We start from the raw sequence: 19864 nt of genomic DNA on the forward strand, positions 1-19864 counted from the left end.
AGAAATTGTTTAAGATAAGTGTACTATATGGTGGAGGAATCTAGTTTGCAAATATTTAGTACGAATTTCCATTGTGGGAAGTAAAGAACAATATTTTTAATCTACTTTTGATGGTTGGAGAGAGGATTGAGTGAGTTGTATCCCAAGTCATATATCAGTGAGGAAGCCAAGAACGCAATACAGATTGCTGATCCCCAGTGTTCTAAATACTTCATTTATTCATTCCTCCAATGCACATTATTGAATGCCTGCTACGTACAGATTATGGGAGAACCCGGGTGGAATGGGGGAAGGATAGGAAGATGAAAAGAACAAAGATGCCTCTGTCCTCAGAGAGTTCACATTTCCTTATCTAAGTCTCTTGTAAACTGATGGTATCTGCCTGCCTGTAAATTCAGCCTCTGTTTATTTACAGAGCCCGATGTAGCTTCAAGCGATGCCACAAATATTGACTGTAGCATTCAGCGAAATGGAGACAGCTATGTAATTAATGGCAAGAAATGGTGGAGCAGTGGTGAGTATTCAGATTGTTCCTTTCTGCCAGATGCTGTACTAGAATAATAGGATACATAGTTATTAGTCTCATGATCACAGTTCTTTAAATTCTGCCTTTGAAAGCATTTTCACTTGAGAAATAGTTGATTAAAAGAAAAGTAATTTTAAAATAACATGTCTTGATTAGGTGATGTTTGTTTTAACAGTAGAAAACATGTCTTGTTTTTACAGTTTGTGATAGATAAAATTCATATTAATGCACACTATTTTTGACCATTGTAATTCCAACCAAATTAAATTTTAATAGGAGCATATTACATGGATTATAATAATTTATATATGATTGTTTTTAAAGAGATAAGCTGTATATGTTATTAAAAATAATTTACGTATTTTCATTGCTTAAAAATGTAAGTATTTAAGTGGGAAAAAAAGAACCTTTATACACAGGAAAATATATTGTATGTCAACCCTCGTAATAGACTCACAGAAATGGATAAGCCCCTTAGGAAGTTATAAGAATTGGAACCTAGATAAATATGATTTTCTGAGGATTGCTTCTAGAGTATACATGATAAATCTAACAGGATAACTAGTTTGTTGCTAAGGAAAGTTGCCGTCATGGAAGCAAATTATGTGTTTAGAAACTTACCAGGAATGTATTAAAAGGGCCAGAAAAGCCTTTTATGTATTTATTTGGTTGTTAATTGCTATTCTTTCTGGAGTTTTATGAAATCACCTACAAATTAAGAAACAGGAAAAAAAAGATAGATTAAATTTTGCTGCATAGTTATTAAAGTAAATTGTTCTTATATTAGAATTTAGATAATTTAAAATAATTACAAATGCCCCTTAATATAAGCTTCTTTATTAATCTGTTTTAGATGACCTAACTTATAGCATAGTGTTTTTATTTTATATGCCTGTTACTACTATTTTTCTATATTGTTATTTTAATTTTCATGTTTTGTGCATTTATTATTTTGTTTCCTCTTCTTCTTGGCTTCTATCCTCCCCCTTCCTCACCCCAAGCTCTTCTTTGTTACAAGCTGCAACCACAGTGTTTGAGATTTGAGTTTCAGAAAAATGCAGATGTTTTATCTGAGGGAGAAGAATCATTCATGTGTATCGAAGCAAGAGACAGAGCAGTTTTACGTTTATATGCTAAAAGTACTGGTTGGCTCTGTAGGGTCTTCAGAATCGAAAGGAATCTCCTCCACATTTTGTCTTTGTCTTCTCCAGGACCCATATTTCTTGGCAACTTTCATAATGTAGTTTTTAAAAGAGGCTCCCATAAAAACATATAGGATTGGGTTGAGGCAGCTGTGGAAGAGTGCAATGCTCTCTGTGATTTGGATGGCAACATCCATGCGTTTGCTCATGTCGCAGTCGGTGATCAGGGAGTAGATGATGTCTATGGCTTGGCAGAACTTGACAATGTTATAAGGCAGCTGAGTGACGATGAAAACTATAACTACTGTGAGCAGAACTTTGAGGGGTCGAGATTTTTTAATGTTTGGCGTCTTGATGAGTGTCCTTGCTGTGATAAAGTAGCACACTCCCATTATAAGAAAGGGTATTACAAATCCAATGCAGATTTCCAGCATTTGAATAGATGCTTTCATTGATGTTCCTAGGTGGTATGGGAAGATGGGAATGCACTTAGCCTTGTGATTTACTGTATAAAAAACCAGCTGAGGTATACTTAGCAAGATGGCAGCCATCCAGACACAGAAACAGATGAGCCGGCACGGTTTTCCCACTCCTGATGGACTCGGGGCTTTAGTTACTGCCCAATATCTGTCTATGCTGATACAAGCCAGAAACTGCATTCCAGAAACAAAGTTGACTGTGTACAAGGCTGAAGTGACTTTGCACATGATTTTCCCTAAAACCCACCCATGAACTGCATTAACTGCCCAGAAAGGCAGAGTGAATAGAAGGAGTAAATCTGCCACTGCCAAATTCAAGATGTACACATCTGTTTTGGTTCTCTGCTTCTTGTAATAGGCATAAATCGCCACTACTATGGAATTGCCAGCAAGTCCAATGATGAAAGCTATTGAGAAGAAGGCAGGCAGGAACACTTTCGCAAATTTTCTGACCTCTTCTTTTACACAGATCACTTCATACTGACTATAGTCATGAGTGCCATTCATTTCATTTTCCTCATAATAGTAATCTGTTGACTGGTTGTGTTCCAAAGCCATGGCTCCTATCTAAATGGCAAAAAGAATACAAGATATTTATTTTAATATTGCTTAAAAGAAAATACTTTTTATCTACATCTGTTTTGTTCTTTTACTAGAGAATAGATTGTTGCCATAACATATGTGAGCCTGAATCTGCTACTCTTTGAAACTCTTTAATGGAAGCCACATTGGAGTATATCCCCAGGATTAGTTTTTCATCCTTTGTTTTAACAAGTCTGTGTGCAGCAGCTGGGATTTACACAGGGAAGATAAAAATAATACCCTGGGGAATTTACTTAATCATTAAACCCTAAATAAAAGTAATGACTTTTACGTGAGAGTTTTTAAAATATGAAAATTTAGTCATATTTCAACTAAAAGGGTTAAAAAATGTTATAATCTTTACATATACAACTTTATGATTCTTATGCGGGACAGTCATGCGTTGCTCCATGACAGGGACACGTTCTGAGAAAAGTGTTGTTAGGTGATTTCGTCGCTGTGTGAATGTCATATGGTGTACTTACACAAACCTCGATGGTGTAGCCTACTACACACCTAAGCTATACGGTACTAATGTTATGGGACCACTGTTGCGTATGTGGTCCGTCATTGACCAAAATGTTATGTGGTGCATGACTGTCTATCGACAGTAAATAAAACATTATTTTTATGTTATTTGTTTATAAATTTGTTTTAAAACAAGTTAAATAAATTATCTCAGTATTGATACTTAATTCATTAGTTGGCTTTTGTAAAACAAAGTCTCCTCTAGTTAACTTCCCTCCAAAACCTGTCACTACATCCTTATTGTATACTACTCTTCGGTAGCGCTGTCGTTCCACTAGTCACTTAAGCCTTGAGCCTGCACCATCATTGACTTCTCTCTTACCTTCATCCTTGATTTCCAGTCAGCCCCGAAATTCTGATTTTGCCTTCCAAATAGATTTCAAATCTGTCTCCTTTTAATCTGTGCTCTTTGACACATCTGCACAATTTGACCAGCATTGTTTCTTACCTGGCCTACAGCAAAATGTCTTCCTAACTGGTATCCTACGTTCTTATTTCTCCTTACCACCTCCTTGTCAAAAACATTTTTCTTACTGCCACCAGAGTGCTGTATCTCTAATATGCCAGTCTGTCACCTTCCTGCCTAGCTCCTCACCTGAAAGACACAGACCTCTTTACCTGAAAGATACAATCCAAGCTTTTTAGCACGATACCCAAGCCTCCCTCCATAATGTGGTCCTACCCATGGTTCCTGCTACATCTCTGTACCATGCACCCCACACCATAGACAGTAATAGTACTGATTTGCCAGCAGTTTGCTGGCGTATACCATGCTGCCGCACGTGTCGACATCATTCCTCAGTCTGTTCCTTTAATATACTATTTCCTGGCCTTCCCTCAAAGGGCCAATTCCTACTCAGTTAACATGGATGTCGCCTCCCCAGAAGACTTTTCTGATCCAGTAGCTATATCTACATACCTCTCAGACAACTGACCCCATCCTATGGAAAAGATGTGTTTCCCAGACTGCCTTTTCCCTCTACATTCTAAGTTTCCTAAGAGTATGACCTGTTGGATTTACATTTGTAATTAATATCTTCTAGAGTGCCTGGCACACACTGGGTGCTCAGTAAATATTTGTCAGACTAAAGGTTTTACCAGCAGGAAAAGCTGTTACTCTAGAGTGGATAGGTGATACACCAGGAATCTCTGTCTCATCAAGTTATTTTACGATATCGGCTATTAACACCCTGTAGTATTAAGAAGTTTGCACAGAATTCACAAGTTTTAAAATGTATCTAATAATGAATATTAATGTTCTTATTGTAGTGCTGAGTTTTGTTTTCTTTTTTCCTTAGGCTTTCTGTCTCCCTTTGGTTATTTTTGTCCTTTGAAGAATCTCAAATATTCCTATAGAATCATTAATGAAAATATTATTTCCAACCAATGTGCCAAATTATGGCACAACTACATTTTCAAAAGAATATTCTTACACTTGCTAACCCTTTTTGGATGAGTAAAGCAAAGTAAAGAAGACCCGTTGAGGAAAGATTCCACGTTGAACTACTTTCATTATGTAAAAACCAGATGCCGGCAATTTAAAATGACTATTTTTATCCTTGAGTTTATTTGAAAAGTTCCAATCTGGAAGACTGTTCTGATCTTCGTTTTCTTATGCATTAATTATTAACACAATATGAACTTTGTTCTTTCCTCTCTTTCATCACAGAAATCTTGAACCTGACGATAAGGAATAATATGGCCAAATAATATAAGATTTTAAGGAGGGGTATTTTTAAATAAGAATTAATCATACTAAAAATGTGAATAAATAAGAGTAGGAATAGAAATCATTTGCAGAAGTGATCTTTCTGGCAGATACATAGAAACACATTTAGATGTCTTTATAATTATTATAAGAACAAAAAAATTGTGTTTTTGTAAAACAAAGCAGAAAAAAATGATATAGCAAAACCTATTTTCTCATTAACAAAGTTTTATAGGTAAGTAATGGTATTAAAATAATACTTTCTTGCTATATTCAGATTTTTGTTTTAAGGTTGTAGTGTACAGCTGTTTTCAAATAGCTCTTTTTTGCACATGTAAACATTTAGACTTTTAAGCATCAAGACTCCCTCTATATAGGTAAATATACAAAGTCTTTGGGCTTAAAAAAAATCATGTTCAAGTCAGAATGAGAAAAGAAAGAAAAAACCAACCTGTTTCAGTCAGCAGAGAGAAGCAGTCTTGAGTGCAGAGAGTAAATCAAATGACCTCTCTAACTCAGGCTACTTTTGTTTTCGTTTTTTCACCCCGCCTTTGTCTTGCATCCAAGAGGGCTTTCCCGAAATTTAACCTCGTGAGCACTTGATCTTTTATGTCTAACCATGCTGTGAAGTCAAATCCCAGTTCTTAAGTGTCCTAGGATACAAACTTGAGAGAATTTCATCTTATTTCAAAACTGCAGACCTTTCAAAGTTTCCACTTAGCCAAAGGCGGCAAGGAAGTGCCTGCGGCTGAGGAGCTGACTACCAAATCAGAGTATTCACCAGAGAGCATCAGGGGAGCTGGCAGGCACTTGCACGCAGCGTCTAGGGAAATACTCTCTGAAGTTATTTTGTCTAGGGAAGAAAAGAAAAATAATTTTAACCCAGAAAGTTATCTTTTTGAAGACTAAATTATCAGACTAAATTCTCAGTAATCATTAGGCGTTTATAGTAGAACTTAATATTTTTATGCCACATCATTTAATATTTTACTTAAACTATTAGGCTCCTCTTGGCTTCACTGTACTCCTCCTCTATCCTTGACTCCAGAGTATGTCTGTCCCCATGACTTTAAATTCTCTTGCCTTCTTGTAACGTTTTTCTTCAAAGACCAGCATACAAACCTTCAAAATCCTTCTGTCTGGGGAGGTTGTTTTTCCCACGCTTCCAAACAAATGAAAATTAGAGAAAGAAGAGAAATTTCTGCAGATTTAGCCCTTTCGGTCCATTTGAACTTGACTCTCCTCACATTTGCATAACAGTTCCCTTGTTTATTTTCTCCTGCAAGGCTAGGCTTGTGCCCCACCTGCAGAAGTTATTTCTCGGACCCATGCCATTTTTTCTGCAGGCAATTGATGTAACTGTCTTGTTGATTCACAGAAAGAGGCTCTGGCTCTCTGAGGCCTTCATCTTCCTTTATCTTCCCACAGTGTATGTCTGAGGGTACAGCCAGCTTCTCCTAGTTATCCATCAGTCTTTGAGGAAGAATCGTTTGCATGCAGCTAAACTGGCCCACCAAGACAAAAGTGCCTGATTTGTGGTGTTTTCCATTTTCCATGGGGTAAATACTCCCACCATGACCGATTTCAGGCTACCAATGTGAAGTCGCTGAGGGCCAAGTTGCTAAGAGATGAGCATAATCAACTCCTAAGCAGGCTCTAGCACATTATTCCAAAAATGGCATCTCTTCTCCTTACCATGGCTGATCATTACTGTAATCTCTTACTGCCTTCTGAAGGACACTGCTCTTTTTTTTTTTTTTGTGAGGAAGATCAGCCCTGAGCTAACATCCGTGCCAATCCTCCTCTTTTTGCTGAGGAAGACCTGCTCTGAGCTAATGTCTATTGCCAATCCTCCTTTTTTCTTTTCCCAAAGCCCCAGTAGATAGTTGCATGTCATAGTTGCACATCCTTCTGGTTGCTGTATGTGGGACACGGCCTCAGTATGGCCAGAGAAGCGGTGCGTCGGTGCGCACCTGGGATCCGAACCCGGGCCGCCAGCAGCGGAGCGCGCGCTCTTAACTGCTAAGCCATGGGGCCGGCCCCAGGACACTGCTCTTAATGTTATCCCTGCCCTGACTGGACTAGCTGGTCTTTCCCCTTCTCTTACGTCTTGTTCTTCTTGATCTTATGTATATTGGGGCAGGAGGAAGTGAAGAAGCAACCCTCCACTAAGTTCTTAGAGTGGCCTACAAGATCCCACAAGGTCTGCCTCCATCCCTCATTGTCTCTGGGACCTTGTTTTGAACTACTTGCTCTTTTGCTTGCTTGTTCTGCCACACCAACCTCCTTGCTTTTTGGAATGTACCAGGCACATTCCTTCTTAGGGCTTTTGAACTGGCTGTTCTATCTGCTTGGAACGTGCTTCCTCTTAATTAATAGTTGCAAGGCTCAACTCCCTCATTTCTTTCCAGTCTTTGTCCAGTCACTACCTCCTCACTGAGGCAATCCCTGACTACTCTATTTAAAATACTCCTCACCTGCCTGTACTCCCAATCCACCTTACCCATAGCACTTATCATGTGCTAATGTACCATATCATTTACGTTTGCTGTCTGTTTCTCGCCCTGTTAGAATATAAGCTCATCAGAGCAGGGACTTTTGTTTACTTTGTTCACTATATGTATATATATCATATATATCATATTCTATATGTACTGTATTCTATATATATGTATATATCATATATGACATATATATGACTGAAATGTCATCGTGTGGCGCATGCCTATATTTAAAATTATCTGACCTTTTCCTTTGTTTCCCCCCCAGCAACCACACGCTTTCTTGTAAATAGGATTCCCTGCCTGTAAATCAATTATAATGCTGTAATCTTTATTTCTTTTCAATTTGCACATCATTTTTTGCTAATTCAAATACATACCCAGCTGTTGGGGCATAAAGGATCTCAGGATCAAGCTTCTTCTGGTAGTATATAGTGAGTCACACCTGTGTATGAAATATGGTGAAACTAGCTTGTTGTCTGGCCTTTTCCTATATTTTCCTCCTCTCCAGACAGAAGTAGAAGAGGTGGTGTTAGTAGGGGAGACTTGACAAAATATGAAAGGCAGTCATATAACTTGGAGGATAGGGAAAGGCATCACTTACATTAGGCAACTTTTCAAAGTGTTTTCTTGATGTTTCTTTTAGTGCCTGTTTTGTGTGTGTGTGTGAGAGAGACCAGCCCTGAGCTAATATCCGATGCCAATCCTCCTCTTTTTTGCTGAGGATCACTGGCCCTGGGCTAACATCCGTGCCCATCTTCCTCTACTTTATATGGGACGCCACCACAGCATGGCTTAACAAGCAGTGCATCAGTGCGCACCCGGGATCCGAACTAGCCAACCCCAGGCTGCTGCAGCGAAGCACATGTGCTTAACTGCTTGCACCACGGGGCCGGCCCCTAGTGCCTTTTTGTTTTGTAACTCTCTTCCACTTTTTCTCTTATCCCTAAGAACTGAGTCTTTATGATTCCAACTGACTGCTCACTGTAAATTGTCTCTCACCCTTACCTGCCCTAATATAGCAATATCCCTTGTTCCTGAAGAATCTCTCTCTCTACACCCATTTCTCATCCTTCCTCTTGTAGTGCCATTTTGCTCATTAATAGATGTTTGGAAAGTAATCTGACTAAACTATATACTACATTATCATGGAGAATACCATTGACAGAGAGATATATCTTGAGCATTATTTAGATAATCTTGTGATTTCTCTTTAGTGTCCATTTAATGTTGAATTCGTATTGTATATGAGTTTTTTACTTAGCATTTTTGCATAAGCATTTTTATGTTATTCTAAACTCACTATAAATGGCGTTTTTAGTAGCTAAATAATATTTGGTTATGTGGATTACCATAATTTGCCTTACCATTCAACTATTGTAAGACTTTTAGAATGTTTCCAGTGTTTTGCTATTGCAAATGATGTTATATCTTTATAGATATTTTGGGAAACTGAACTTAATCTAATCTTACTGAGAAGTGTGAAGAATGTGACTAACCATGTATAACTCATTCCTTTTTTTCTTACACAAAAGGTAGCGTTCGTACTATTCACGCTGTAGAATAATCCAAAAGTTCTTTCAGATAAGTGTAGAGAAAGCCTCCTTATTCTTTTTAGAAAGGTTCCGTTATATGGACCTTCTACAGTGTATTAAGTCTCCTATTGATGGATGTTGGTTTATGCCCAATTCTTTGCAAATAGAAGCAATACTACTACAATGAACAATCTTGTTCATCTGTCATTTCATTCAGGAATGGCTATATCTGTAGGATGCATCCCAGAAGTTGGATAAATGGATCAGAGTAAATGAATCTGTAATTTTGATGGATATTGCCAAATTGTACTCCATAGGGATAGTATTACTTTGGACTCCCTCCTGTAATATATGGAAGTGTCTATTTCCCTACAACATTGCCAACAGAATGTGTTATTTGACTATCCCTTTGCTTTCTAAATGACTTGTAACAGATTCAATACCTCCCCTGTCCTTGCCAGCTATATGGAATATTTTCCCTAAATTGCTTTTTTACTTTTTATTTTTGTTTTTTAATGTACAATAGTTTTATACAGATAAACCTATTGATCTTTTTCTTTTGATTTCATTTATCATTTTTAAGGTTTAAAATTTCTTTCCCATCCAGAGATTTCATAAGTATTAAATTATCTTTCTTCTAGCTTTTTATGGCTTGATTGTTTAAGGTTTTTTTGTGTGTGTGAGGAAGATCAGGCTTGAGCTAACATCCGATGCCAATCCTCCTCTTTTTGCTGAGGAAGATGGGCCCCTGAGCTAACATCCGTGCCCATCTTCCTCTACTTTATATGGGACACCACCACAGCATGGCTTGACAAGCGGTACGTCGGTGCGCGCCCGGGATCCGAACCTGTGAACCCCGGGCCGCCAATGCAGAGCATGCACACCCAACCGCTTGCACTACGGGGCCGGCCCCTGATTATTTAAGTTGTTAAAAAATTTTCAGCTCTCATCTATTTGGACTTGATTTTGATCCATCCATATTCTGTAACAATGACAGCAATAGTAGCAGCATGTAACATTTATTGAATACTTACTAGATATAAACCTTCCTAGAGGTGGAATAAGTGAATTTCAAAGGCTGTCTCCCCCATTAAAAATAACACATACTTAAAGAGAACACATGAGATTGTAATGTTTTTTTATTCCAATTTGAATTAAAGCTAAGTATTAGTATTAAAGCTGAGACCAAATGAAGTTTAAGTATTTCACCTCAGAAATTCAGTGTTGTTAGAAGAAATAACCTTAAGACTTTGTGGATGGCTAACATTTACACAATTGTAACAAATACACAGTTGTTTGTATCACTTTCTTTGTTGTTACAGACCACATCCATACCCAACAGTCATGTTTTTTCTCCACCTGTCATCTTTTCTCGTGTTAGAGAATGATTTTGTTTGCTAACCATGTGGTTATAAGAGCCTAAGAAATTAAAATTCCTCAGAAAATATCAGGGAGGTGTCATTTGCAGCCTCACTTAATCCTGGCACTTGTGAACAGTCTTGAAATACCACAGTCTGGATTAAAAACAAAATTATTTTATCTAGGCCATCTGTTTTTATTCATGAAGGCCTGTGACACAGTAGAAATATTTAAATGTTTTCTGGTCTATTCAGATTTCCTCTAATATATTTCATTTATGACATTTGGTATCCTGTTCATTAACTAAAATAATATAAAAGAGCAAAAACTCTCTTTAGAAAAAGGACATTTCAGCTGCTGCACCTGCCAAATTCTGCTTGTGTCTAAGATGAGATGATGTATTTGTGAGGGGTTTTTCCCATTTTCTGGAACATCAAGGTTAAATCAAAATATTTCAAAATTTACAATCTGTGTATTCTCCCTTACTTCCTCTACTTAATGACCCCAAAAGGAGAGCCTATTTAGAAGTTTTATTTTTTAGAATCTGACTCGTTTTCCATATTAGATTGAGCAAGGCAAAATTGAAGAATTATTTGCCTTGTTGCTTGAGTTTCTTCAAAATTTACATATTATCTGAAGTCTATTGGGCACTTATATAAAGCCGTGGCAACAATTTTTTATTATAGAAAGAGCAAGGCAAGAAATGCTACTGGGAAATATAAGAGAAAAATATATATTCTGAATATTAGAAAAAGAGGGCTTTCAACTAGGGTTTAAGGGATTTATAGAGAAGCTTTTACTTTTGAAGGATTCAGCTTCTAGTTATCTAGGATTAAGATCCATGAAACCTTAAAAGATTTACCCAATATGTTCTTGATTACCAGGATAGAAAGTAAAGCAAAAAAAGATCTCTAATGAAATTGAACCCCAAATCGTGCCATTATGTCCTAATCTGATTTCAGAAGTATGCCCACCAAGGAGACTAGGTGTTATATGGGGCAAGTGGCCTGACCCTTCAGGCCACTGTGGACCTCAAGGCTTCCTACAACTAAAACCTCAAAAACCCCAAGTAGAAAAGTATCCAGTTGAAAAATTAAAAGTGAGCCTCCCTGGAAAAGATTCTTTCTCTATAATTTCTAACTAAGAATCACAATACGAGTGCATATTATTGCACAGCCAGGGCTAATCAAGGGTAAAAAAAATTTCCCCACCCCAGGGTTTTCAAAGAAATTTCAGTTAAGATCCACAATGAAATTTAAGTATTGTCCTCTGCCATTTGAATCATCTTAATGTTCTTTGGCTTGATCCTGAGATTAGTGGAATTCTTTTTTCTTTTTTTTTTTTTTTTGTGAGGAAGATCAGCCCTGAGCTAACATCGGTGCTAATCCTCCTCTTTTTGCTGAGGAAGACCAGCTCTGAGCTAACATCTATTGCCAATCCTCCTCCTTTTTTTCCCCCAGTAGATAGTTGTACGTCGTAGTTGCACATCCTTATAGTTGCTGTATGTGGGACGTGGCCTCAGCATGGTGGGGGAAGCGGTGCGTCGGTGCGCGCCTGGGATCTGAACCCGGGCCGCCAGCAGTGGAGCACCAGCACTTAACCACTAAGCCACGGGGCCGTCCCTGGAATTCATTTTTTATCTGTTAACACCTGTAAAAAATCAGAAGGACACACTCTGGTAAAAATAAAACAATGAAACACTTTGGAAATTCAGACGTGGTTCAATAAATGAGGATAGTCAAGTGGACTAACCATCAAAAGTACAGCATCTGAGATTTTTTAAACTTAATTTTGAAACACATGAATGGGGGAATCTTTTTTCATTAAAATTTGGCAGGCGCAGCAGCTGAAACAGCCTCCGTCTAGAGTTCTTTCAGAACTGATTGAAAGGTAGATTCCATTAAATTTGAAGGAAACCAAATTACAAGCACTGGTTTGAAAACAACTGCATTTTAATCTTACCTATATTTTACTTTACATGTGTAATTCATAATACAGTATAATTGAAGGGATTAGAATTTTAAGCTCTTAGTTTTATTGATTTAAAAACTTTAAGGGCTGGCCTTGTGGCATAGTGGTTAAGTTTGCGTGCTCCGCTTCAGCGGCCTGGGGTTCATGGGTTTGGATCCCGTGCGCGAACCTATGCACCGCTTATCAAGCCATGCTGTGGCAGGCATCCCACATATAAAATAGAGGGAGATGGGCACAGCTGTTAGCTCAGGGCCAATCTTCCTCAGCAAAAAAATGATAATAAAATTTTAGAGCTTGTACAATTTCTGATTCTGCTTTTTATACTATTATATTTTGAGGTGATCATTGCATTTCTAAAACTTCAGCTGACACTAATGATAGGTACATGAATATATAAGAAACCATCATACTGGGTAAGAAAATCTGGTTTGGGCAAAATTTAAAGAAGGGAACTCTAAAGAAGTTCCACTTGTGTGTGCTGGAGTAAGCACCTAAGATCAACCTTCTCACAGATAACAACTAAAAAGCTACAAAAATAACTACCTGAGGACTCTGGGGAGTGATCAAAGGCAGGCTGATTTTGTAGCTGAGTCAAAATTTGGAAGATGAGACAGGCACAAGGTGAGTTTTCCATTTTTAGGCTTTGGCCTGAAGACACAGTGTGGTGGGAGAAAGCTGAAACTTCTCTAGAAAACTCCAGTATTTGTGTCCTGAGGAACCAGAGGACAGGGTCTGGGGCAGCCATCATTGCTGGAAAATGAGGGAGTAGGTTGGTATTCCGGGAAAGGAGAAGGCCAGAAAAGGGGAGCTCCAGGTTTCATGTGTAAATTTTGCCCAAGTCTCTGGCTGACTCCTGAACAAAAGTCATGCAAGGGCAGGCTCAAAGCATCTTGAAGCTAAATAAAAAGAACTAAACTGAAATTTTCTCTCTCACCTCCATCTCCCCACCCCCCCAAATTGAGACAGACTCTCCAGTTTGACTCTACCTAAGTTAATTGCCCAATAAAACAAAAATATCAATACTCTTTGGAGAGATATAACAGAATCCAGAGTCTTCAAAACAAAAGAATCACAATGTCCAGAATACAATCTAAAATTACTCACCAAATGAAGAACCAGGAAAACATGACCCATTTTCAAGGAGAAAGCCCAACCTCTAAATGACTCAGATGTTGAAATGATCAGACAGGGACTTAAGGCAGCTATTATAAATTTGCTCAATGAAGTTAAGAAAAATAAAAAGAAATATCAGAAGAGAAATATAAAACAAAAAAAGAACCAATTGAAAATATTGGAATTGAAAAGTGAAATATCTGAAAAAAATTCACTGAATGAATATAGCATAATGGAAATGACAGAGGAAACAGTTAATGAACTTGAAGATAGACCACTAGGAATTATCCAATTTGAAGAAAAGATGGAAAGAAATGAACAGAGTCTTAGGAAGTTGTGGGAGTATCAAAAGGTCTAAAATATGTATAATTAGAGTTCCAGAGGAAGAGAAGAGAGGGAGAGATTGCCATTTAAAAGAAGAACATCCAGATAGTGGAATATTATTTGGCACTAAAAAGAAATGTGCTACCAAGCCATGAAAAGGTGTAGAGGAACCTTAAATGCATATTATTAAGTGGAAAGACTGTGATTCCAACTATATGACATTCTGGAAAAGGCAAAACTATGGAGACATTAAGAAGATCAGTGGTTGCCAGGGTTTGGGAGATGGGGAAGGATGAAAAGTGGAGCACAGAGGATTTTTAGGGAAATGAAATATATAATGGTGGATACAAGTCATTATACATTTGTCCAAACCCATAGAATGTACAACATAATATAAACTATGAACTTTGGGTGATTGTGATGTGTTAATGTAGGTTCATTGGTTGTAACAAATGTACCATTCTAGTGGGGGATGTTGATAATGGAGGAGGCTATGCATGGTGGGGGTAGAAGGTATATGGAAAATCTCTGTACCTTCTCCTTAATTTTGCTGTGAACCTAAAACTGCTCTAAAATACAGTTTCTCTCTCTCTCTCTCTCTCTCTCTCTCTCTCTCTCTCTTTCTCTCTCTCTCTCTCTCTCTATACACACACACACACACACACACACACACACAGAGATAAAGAACAACAAATTTTAGAAATTTTAAAACTGCCATTTATTATTGATTGATATAAAATAAGTATGTTTAATCTGAATTAAGGACCTTTGTTATCTAATGTCAATATACATACTACAGACTTTTCAAGGCATTGTAAAGTGTTCTACTTGAACAACATTATATTTCTCTTTTATTTATGAAAATGCTTGTATTTTTCTTTTAAAGAAAAACAGATCCATTCCTTTACAATATAATAACTTTTATATTATTTGAAACGATTGGATTTAGTAATAAGATTCTGTTGCACAGTCTCAGAAGGGTGGAGAAAATGGTTTTGCTCTTTATCTCAAATAATATAGACAGTATGTCATATATTTGGGAAAAAAATAGGAGAGACAATTTTGCCTAACATATTTATTATCTGATTACAGTGTGGCATCTAATGGCCAATTAAATGTTGTGTTTTAAAAAATGTCCTGTTCCAGTTAGTTAAAACACTTCTCGATTCCCTTCTAGTCATAGATAAAATCATACATATGTATGTAAGATTGCATGTTCTGACGACTCCAGTGGCACTGGCCGTGGAGAAAGCAGTCTTGTGGTTCAAGCTCTAAATCAGTTTAAAGGGTTTCTTTATTCCACTATCAGCCTGGGGATGAACAGAGTCACCCATTTTAGGCACACTGCCTTCCTCACCTTCCCTCTCCTGCCTTTCCCAGATGAAATGTGTTTTTATCAGTTTAAGCATTTTATAAGGCAGAACGTGCATGTAGGATTTCTGAAGTTATGTCTTATCACATAGAAGTGGGGAAATGCCCCACTGTACAGGAAATGGCTCCTCCACGGTGCACAGATTAAGTGTTCAGATTAAAAGGAGGTTAGGAAAGGGAAAAAAACATATTGCAGCTTACTCAGCAAGTCTCTCCAGTCTTCTTCTCCTAATTGGGGCCTACAGATTTGTTTACAAGATAGTAAGCTAGTTGTTTTAAATGTTAAGTAGTTGTTATTATTACTATTATTATTCAATTAGGAATGGTAACAAATCTGAAAGTATCTAAGAGCATATTGTTTCCCATCCCTACACACCCCAATACCATATCCTAGAGAAAACTCTCCTAACAGTTTCTGGTTTTAGTTCTCTGGCTTCTATAATTTTAGGTCAAATGCTTTTTTCTCTCTCCTAGTTTATTCATTTTAGACAGTACCCATTGACTACCCAGTTTGAATAATGACCATTTCACTCATTTGTATTATAAATCTCTGCCCTTTCCTAATGTAGATATTTATTATTTGAAATTTGTGATTGATTACCTTTTAAACTTTAGATAATATCTCTAAATCTCTCCTCTGTGTCCTCATTTGACAGAATCTCTTCAAACTCCACTTGATAACATGAGGCTATGGGTGCTCCTACCCCTTTCTCTATCTTTTATCTCCCTTCCATATTGTCCCTTATCTCAGCCACCTCTTCTACTTTTACATAGTCAGGATTACTACCATTTATGTTCTGTCTTGCAACCACAATCATGGTTGACCAAGGGATGACTCTAAACTTTGAAAACTAAAATGTAGCACTTACTTTATAGGCCTCTATAAATACTGTTCAGTGCTGGTCTGAGTTGTGTGTTAGATTTCGTGTTCGTTAGATTTCGTGTTCGTCTCTAACTGATGTAATGTAACATCACCTCGGCCATTGTAAGGAGAGTGTTTCTAAGCATCAACGTCAATTAGAATAGTTTTATACAAGATATATTACTTAAATTTATGCCACATTGTACTTTCTTTTATATTTGGGCCACGGTTCACTTGTACATTTAAAAATTATTTTCCTGGAGTTTCTAATTGCCATTTTTCTTTCATCGCATTATTTGCTGTCATCATATTATATCTCTTCCCCCTTACCCACACACACATACCTTTAAATTTTATCTTTAATTCTATTGAGTTCTTTCTTTTCTGGAGACCTCTCTCTTGGAGTCTTTTGTCTTCCTATTCCAATCTGGACTGATAAGCTTTTAGGCATACTTCAGTTCAATTATCCTGGGATTTCCATGTATTATTTTCCTGGGTTCCACTGTCTTTTGGATCCTATGACTTCCTTTTCTTGATTTACTCCCTTATTTTGCTTGAGTACATTCTTAACTTTTTGAGAAACAATGCATAATGGGTAAATTCTCTGAGATTTTGCATGTCTGAATATGTATTTATTTTGCCATCACAGAAATTGATCCTTTGACTGGGCATGGAATTGTAGGCTGAACTCTTCGTTTTTGTGTAGCATCCCTTGTTGCTGATGAGAAGTCTAATGCGAGGCTAACCCTCAGTCCTTTGTAAGGGGCTTGTTTTTTTCTCTTTGAAACCTTTTAGGATTTTCCCTTTATTGTTGATATTTTGAAATGTCACAAGCATGTATCTGGAAATAGATTCTTCTTGCCAGTCAATGGCCCTTTTAATCTGAAGACTTTGTTTTTTCAGTTTTACAAAATTTTCTTCAAATTTCTTTGAAAAATTCTTCCCTCTGTTTTTCTCTGTTACCTCTTTATTAGACTCCTTTTACTCCGATATTGGACTTCGTGTTTTGGCTCAAAGTGTCTCTTATCTTTGCCCTCCTATTTTCAGCCTCTGACTTTTCCCTCTGCTTATGGAGAAGTTTCTTGATTTGATTTTTAGTGCTTCTATTAGACTTTATGTTTCAGCAGTCATATGTTAATCTCTAAGAGTTTTTATTTTCTTGTTATATCTAGTGATTCCTGTTTCATAGCATCCTTTTCTGGTTTTATGGCTGAGATACATTTGTATCTTTCAGGTTACATTAACTAGAGTTTTTGTTGTTTGGTTTAGCTGAGTTTTGCTTCAGGTTTTTTTTTTTTTCTTTCTTTTTGTGAGGAAGATCAGCTCTGAGCTAACATCCATGCCAATCCTCCTCTTTTTGCTGAGGAAAACTTGCCCTGGGTTAACATCTGTGCCCATCTTCGTCTACTTTATGTGGGACGCCGCCACAGCATGGCCTGGCAAGCGGTGCGTCGGTGCACGTCGGGGATCCCAACCCGGGCCGCCAGCAGCGGAGCACATGCACTTAACCGCTACGCCACAGGGCCGGCCCTGCTTTGGTTTTTTTTTGTGTGTGTGAGGAGGATCAGCCCTGAGCTAACATCCATGCCCATCCTCCTCCTTTTTGCTGAGGAAGACTGGCCCTGGGCTAACATCCGTGCCCATTTTCCTCCACTTTATATGGGACGCCGCCACAGCATGGCCTGACAAGCCTAGGCCGCCAGCAGCGGAGCGCGGGCACTTAACCGCTACTCCACAGGGACAGCCCCCTGCTTCAGTTTTTTGTTTTAGGTTCTCTCTGTTTCTTGTTTTATTTCATTCCTCTGGTCAGTTTTACACTTTATTTATTTTGATCAGTCATTCTCTTTAATACTGCAGGCTCTCTTCACATGCTACAGATCCTTGGTTTTCTCTTCACACTGAAGAGAAAAGAAAGGGTAGCTGGTTGAGGTTTTGTCTTACTAACACTGAGCTCTTTTCCGGCCTTGTTTCTCTCCTGCGTAGGCATTTTGTAAGGAAACTCTTGGTGAGGCAGGGCTGGGACTCACCTTAGAGTCAGCTGCTGGGAAGCTAGCTTTCAGGCTACAGCTCTGCCAGGTCTCAGAATGACTTAATTTAGTTTTTTTCTAAGATGCTATATACTTTTCTCCTTCAGGCTAAGTGTCAGATACCTGCCTGTGAGAGTGCCACCTGGTATATTTGTCCACTTAAAATCTTGGATTAACTCCTCATTTGTAGCCTGCTTCTCAGTCATAACTTGTGACTCTGGGGGTCAGAACCCTCTCCCTTTGCGGCTCCTTACATCATTTTCTAGACTCTGACTTCTCTACCCATTTCATTGGTCAACTTGCCTCTATCTGTTTCCCATATATTTACTGAGCTCTCTCATGTGTTGGTGACCACCGACACCCCCATCCTATGCCTCACCTTCTCTGCTTCCTTTTCTGTTATGGTTATGCCTTCATTGTACTTTTACATTTTTATTTCAGTGGGATCTCAGGAACGATGGGAGACAAACACATGTTTCTGCCATCTTGAATCTCTCCAAGCTGGTTTTAGAAAAGCTACCAATTCAGATTCCATTCTGAACTCTAGGGAATTCTAGATTGTTTCTGCTACATAGATCTCTGTGTTTATTTAGTATCTCCTCAGATAGACTGAAAACACTACAAGAGCTATAGTTGTGCGTTCTATTTCATTTGTCTCTTCTATAGAGCCAGAGATTCAACTCTAAGGAGTTTCAAAATTCCAGATACTAATTGCTAGTGTTTAAAGTAGACTCCTTCTCTCCAACTTTACTCTTCCATTTTATCCTCTCTTCTCTTTCTTTCCCTCTGCTTGCCTTGGTCTCTGTTTCTTGCCTAATCATCTTTGTTCTAGCACTGCTTCGTCACTATGTCCTCTTCCCAACCCCCTCTCAATCTATAGAGTTAAGGCATCTCTTTCCTTCGGGCCCTGCCCTCATTTACTGTTTACTGTTTTGTGAGCTGTTTCCAGACATCTCAGTGTACCTCCCATATTCTCTGCTACATGTTTAGGTTTCCCAGGAATACTCTTTGAATAGTTTTGGGACTCAACAATTTTCAACTCATGGCCAATATTGCTTCATCCTTATTCCCATTCCCTCCTCTCCCCGTATTATTTGGAGCTAAATCCCAGACATTACATCATTTCCTTCACAAATATTTTAGTGTATCTCAATAAGGGCTCTTTTAAAATGTAACCACAGGGCCAGCCCCGTGGCGTAGCGGTTAAGTGCACGCGCTCCGCTGCTGGCGGCCTAGGCTTGTCAGGCCATGATGTGGCGGTGTCCCATATAAAGTGGAGGAAGATGGGCACAGATGTTAGCCCAGGGCCAGTCTTCCTCACAAAGAAGGAGGAGGATTGGCCTGGATGTTAGCTCAGGGGTGATCTTCCTCACAAAAAAAATAAATAAGTAACCACAATAGCACTAGCATACCTAAAATTAGTTAATTTCATTACATATCCAGTAAATATTCAAATTTCTAATTATTTCATAATTGTTGTTAATGCTTTTTAGTTTGATTGAATTAGGAACCAAATAAGGTCTTAAAATTGCTGTTGGTTGATATCCCTTTTTAGGTCTCTTTTAATCTATAAGCTCCCTCTCTATCTCTCTTCTTTTTATTACAGTTTAATTCTTGAAGAAACTGGATTATTTGTCTCATAGATTTCCCACAGTCTTGATTTCACTGATGACATCCATGCAGTGTCCTTTAAGAAGTTCCATGGAGTTTATCCTTTTAACTCCTGGGATTTTATGGTGTTATTCAATTATTTGACATAATTCCTAACATTTCTCATTGAATCTTCATATGATTTCAAATCGCCTGAAACCACTTTTTATACGAAGTTAGAAGAAA

The 19864-nt window shown here is 38.0% G+C and overlaps 2 protein-coding genes across 3 annotated transcripts in view; one reads left to right on the forward strand and one right to left on the reverse strand.

Annotated features, from left to right (window-relative positions):
- Positions 1-19864, forward strand: part of ACAD11 (acyl-CoA dehydrogenase family member 11) — a 77552-nt gene that overhangs the window by 40670 nt on the left and 17018 nt on the right. The window contains exon 13 of the mRNA XM_058553038.1: positions 416-514. Coding sequence (XP_058409021.1) covers positions 416-514 — 99 coding nt within the window. The remainder of the gene's footprint in view (positions 1-415; positions 515-19864) is intronic.
- ACKR4 (atypical chemokine receptor 4) lies at positions 194-5769 on the reverse strand. Of its 2 annotated transcripts, XR_009221868.1 has the most exons (3): positions 5417-5769; positions 1148-2714; positions 194-552 (listed from the first exon to the last, which is right to left on the reverse strand). XR_009221868.1 is itself a non-coding variant. In XM_058553071.1 (2 exons), the coding sequence occupies exon 2, from the start codon at positions 2703-2705 to the stop codon at positions 1653-1655; it is 1053 nt and encodes a 350-aa protein (XP_058409054.1). In that variant the 5' UTR covers positions 2706-2714; positions 5417-5769; the 3' UTR covers positions 194-1652. The 2 variants fall into 2 exon arrangements, 1 of the variants encoding a protein (XP_058409054.1); XM_058553071.1 differs by having other exon boundaries at positions 194-2714.

Source organism: Diceros bicornis, chromosome 2 (genome assembly GCF_020826845.1).
Source record: "Diceros bicornis minor isolate mBicDic1 chromosome 2, mDicBic1.mat.cur, whole genome shotgun sequence".
Classification (NCBI taxonomy): domain Eukaryota; kingdom Metazoa; phylum Chordata; class Mammalia; order Perissodactyla; family Rhinocerotidae; genus Diceros; species Diceros bicornis.

Bases quoted from the DNA above. Each gene is read 5' to 3' on its own strand.
- ACKR4 (XM_058553071.1), bottom strand. From the start codon at position 2,705: ATGGCTTTGGAACACAACCAGTCAACAGATTACTATTATGAGGAAAAT.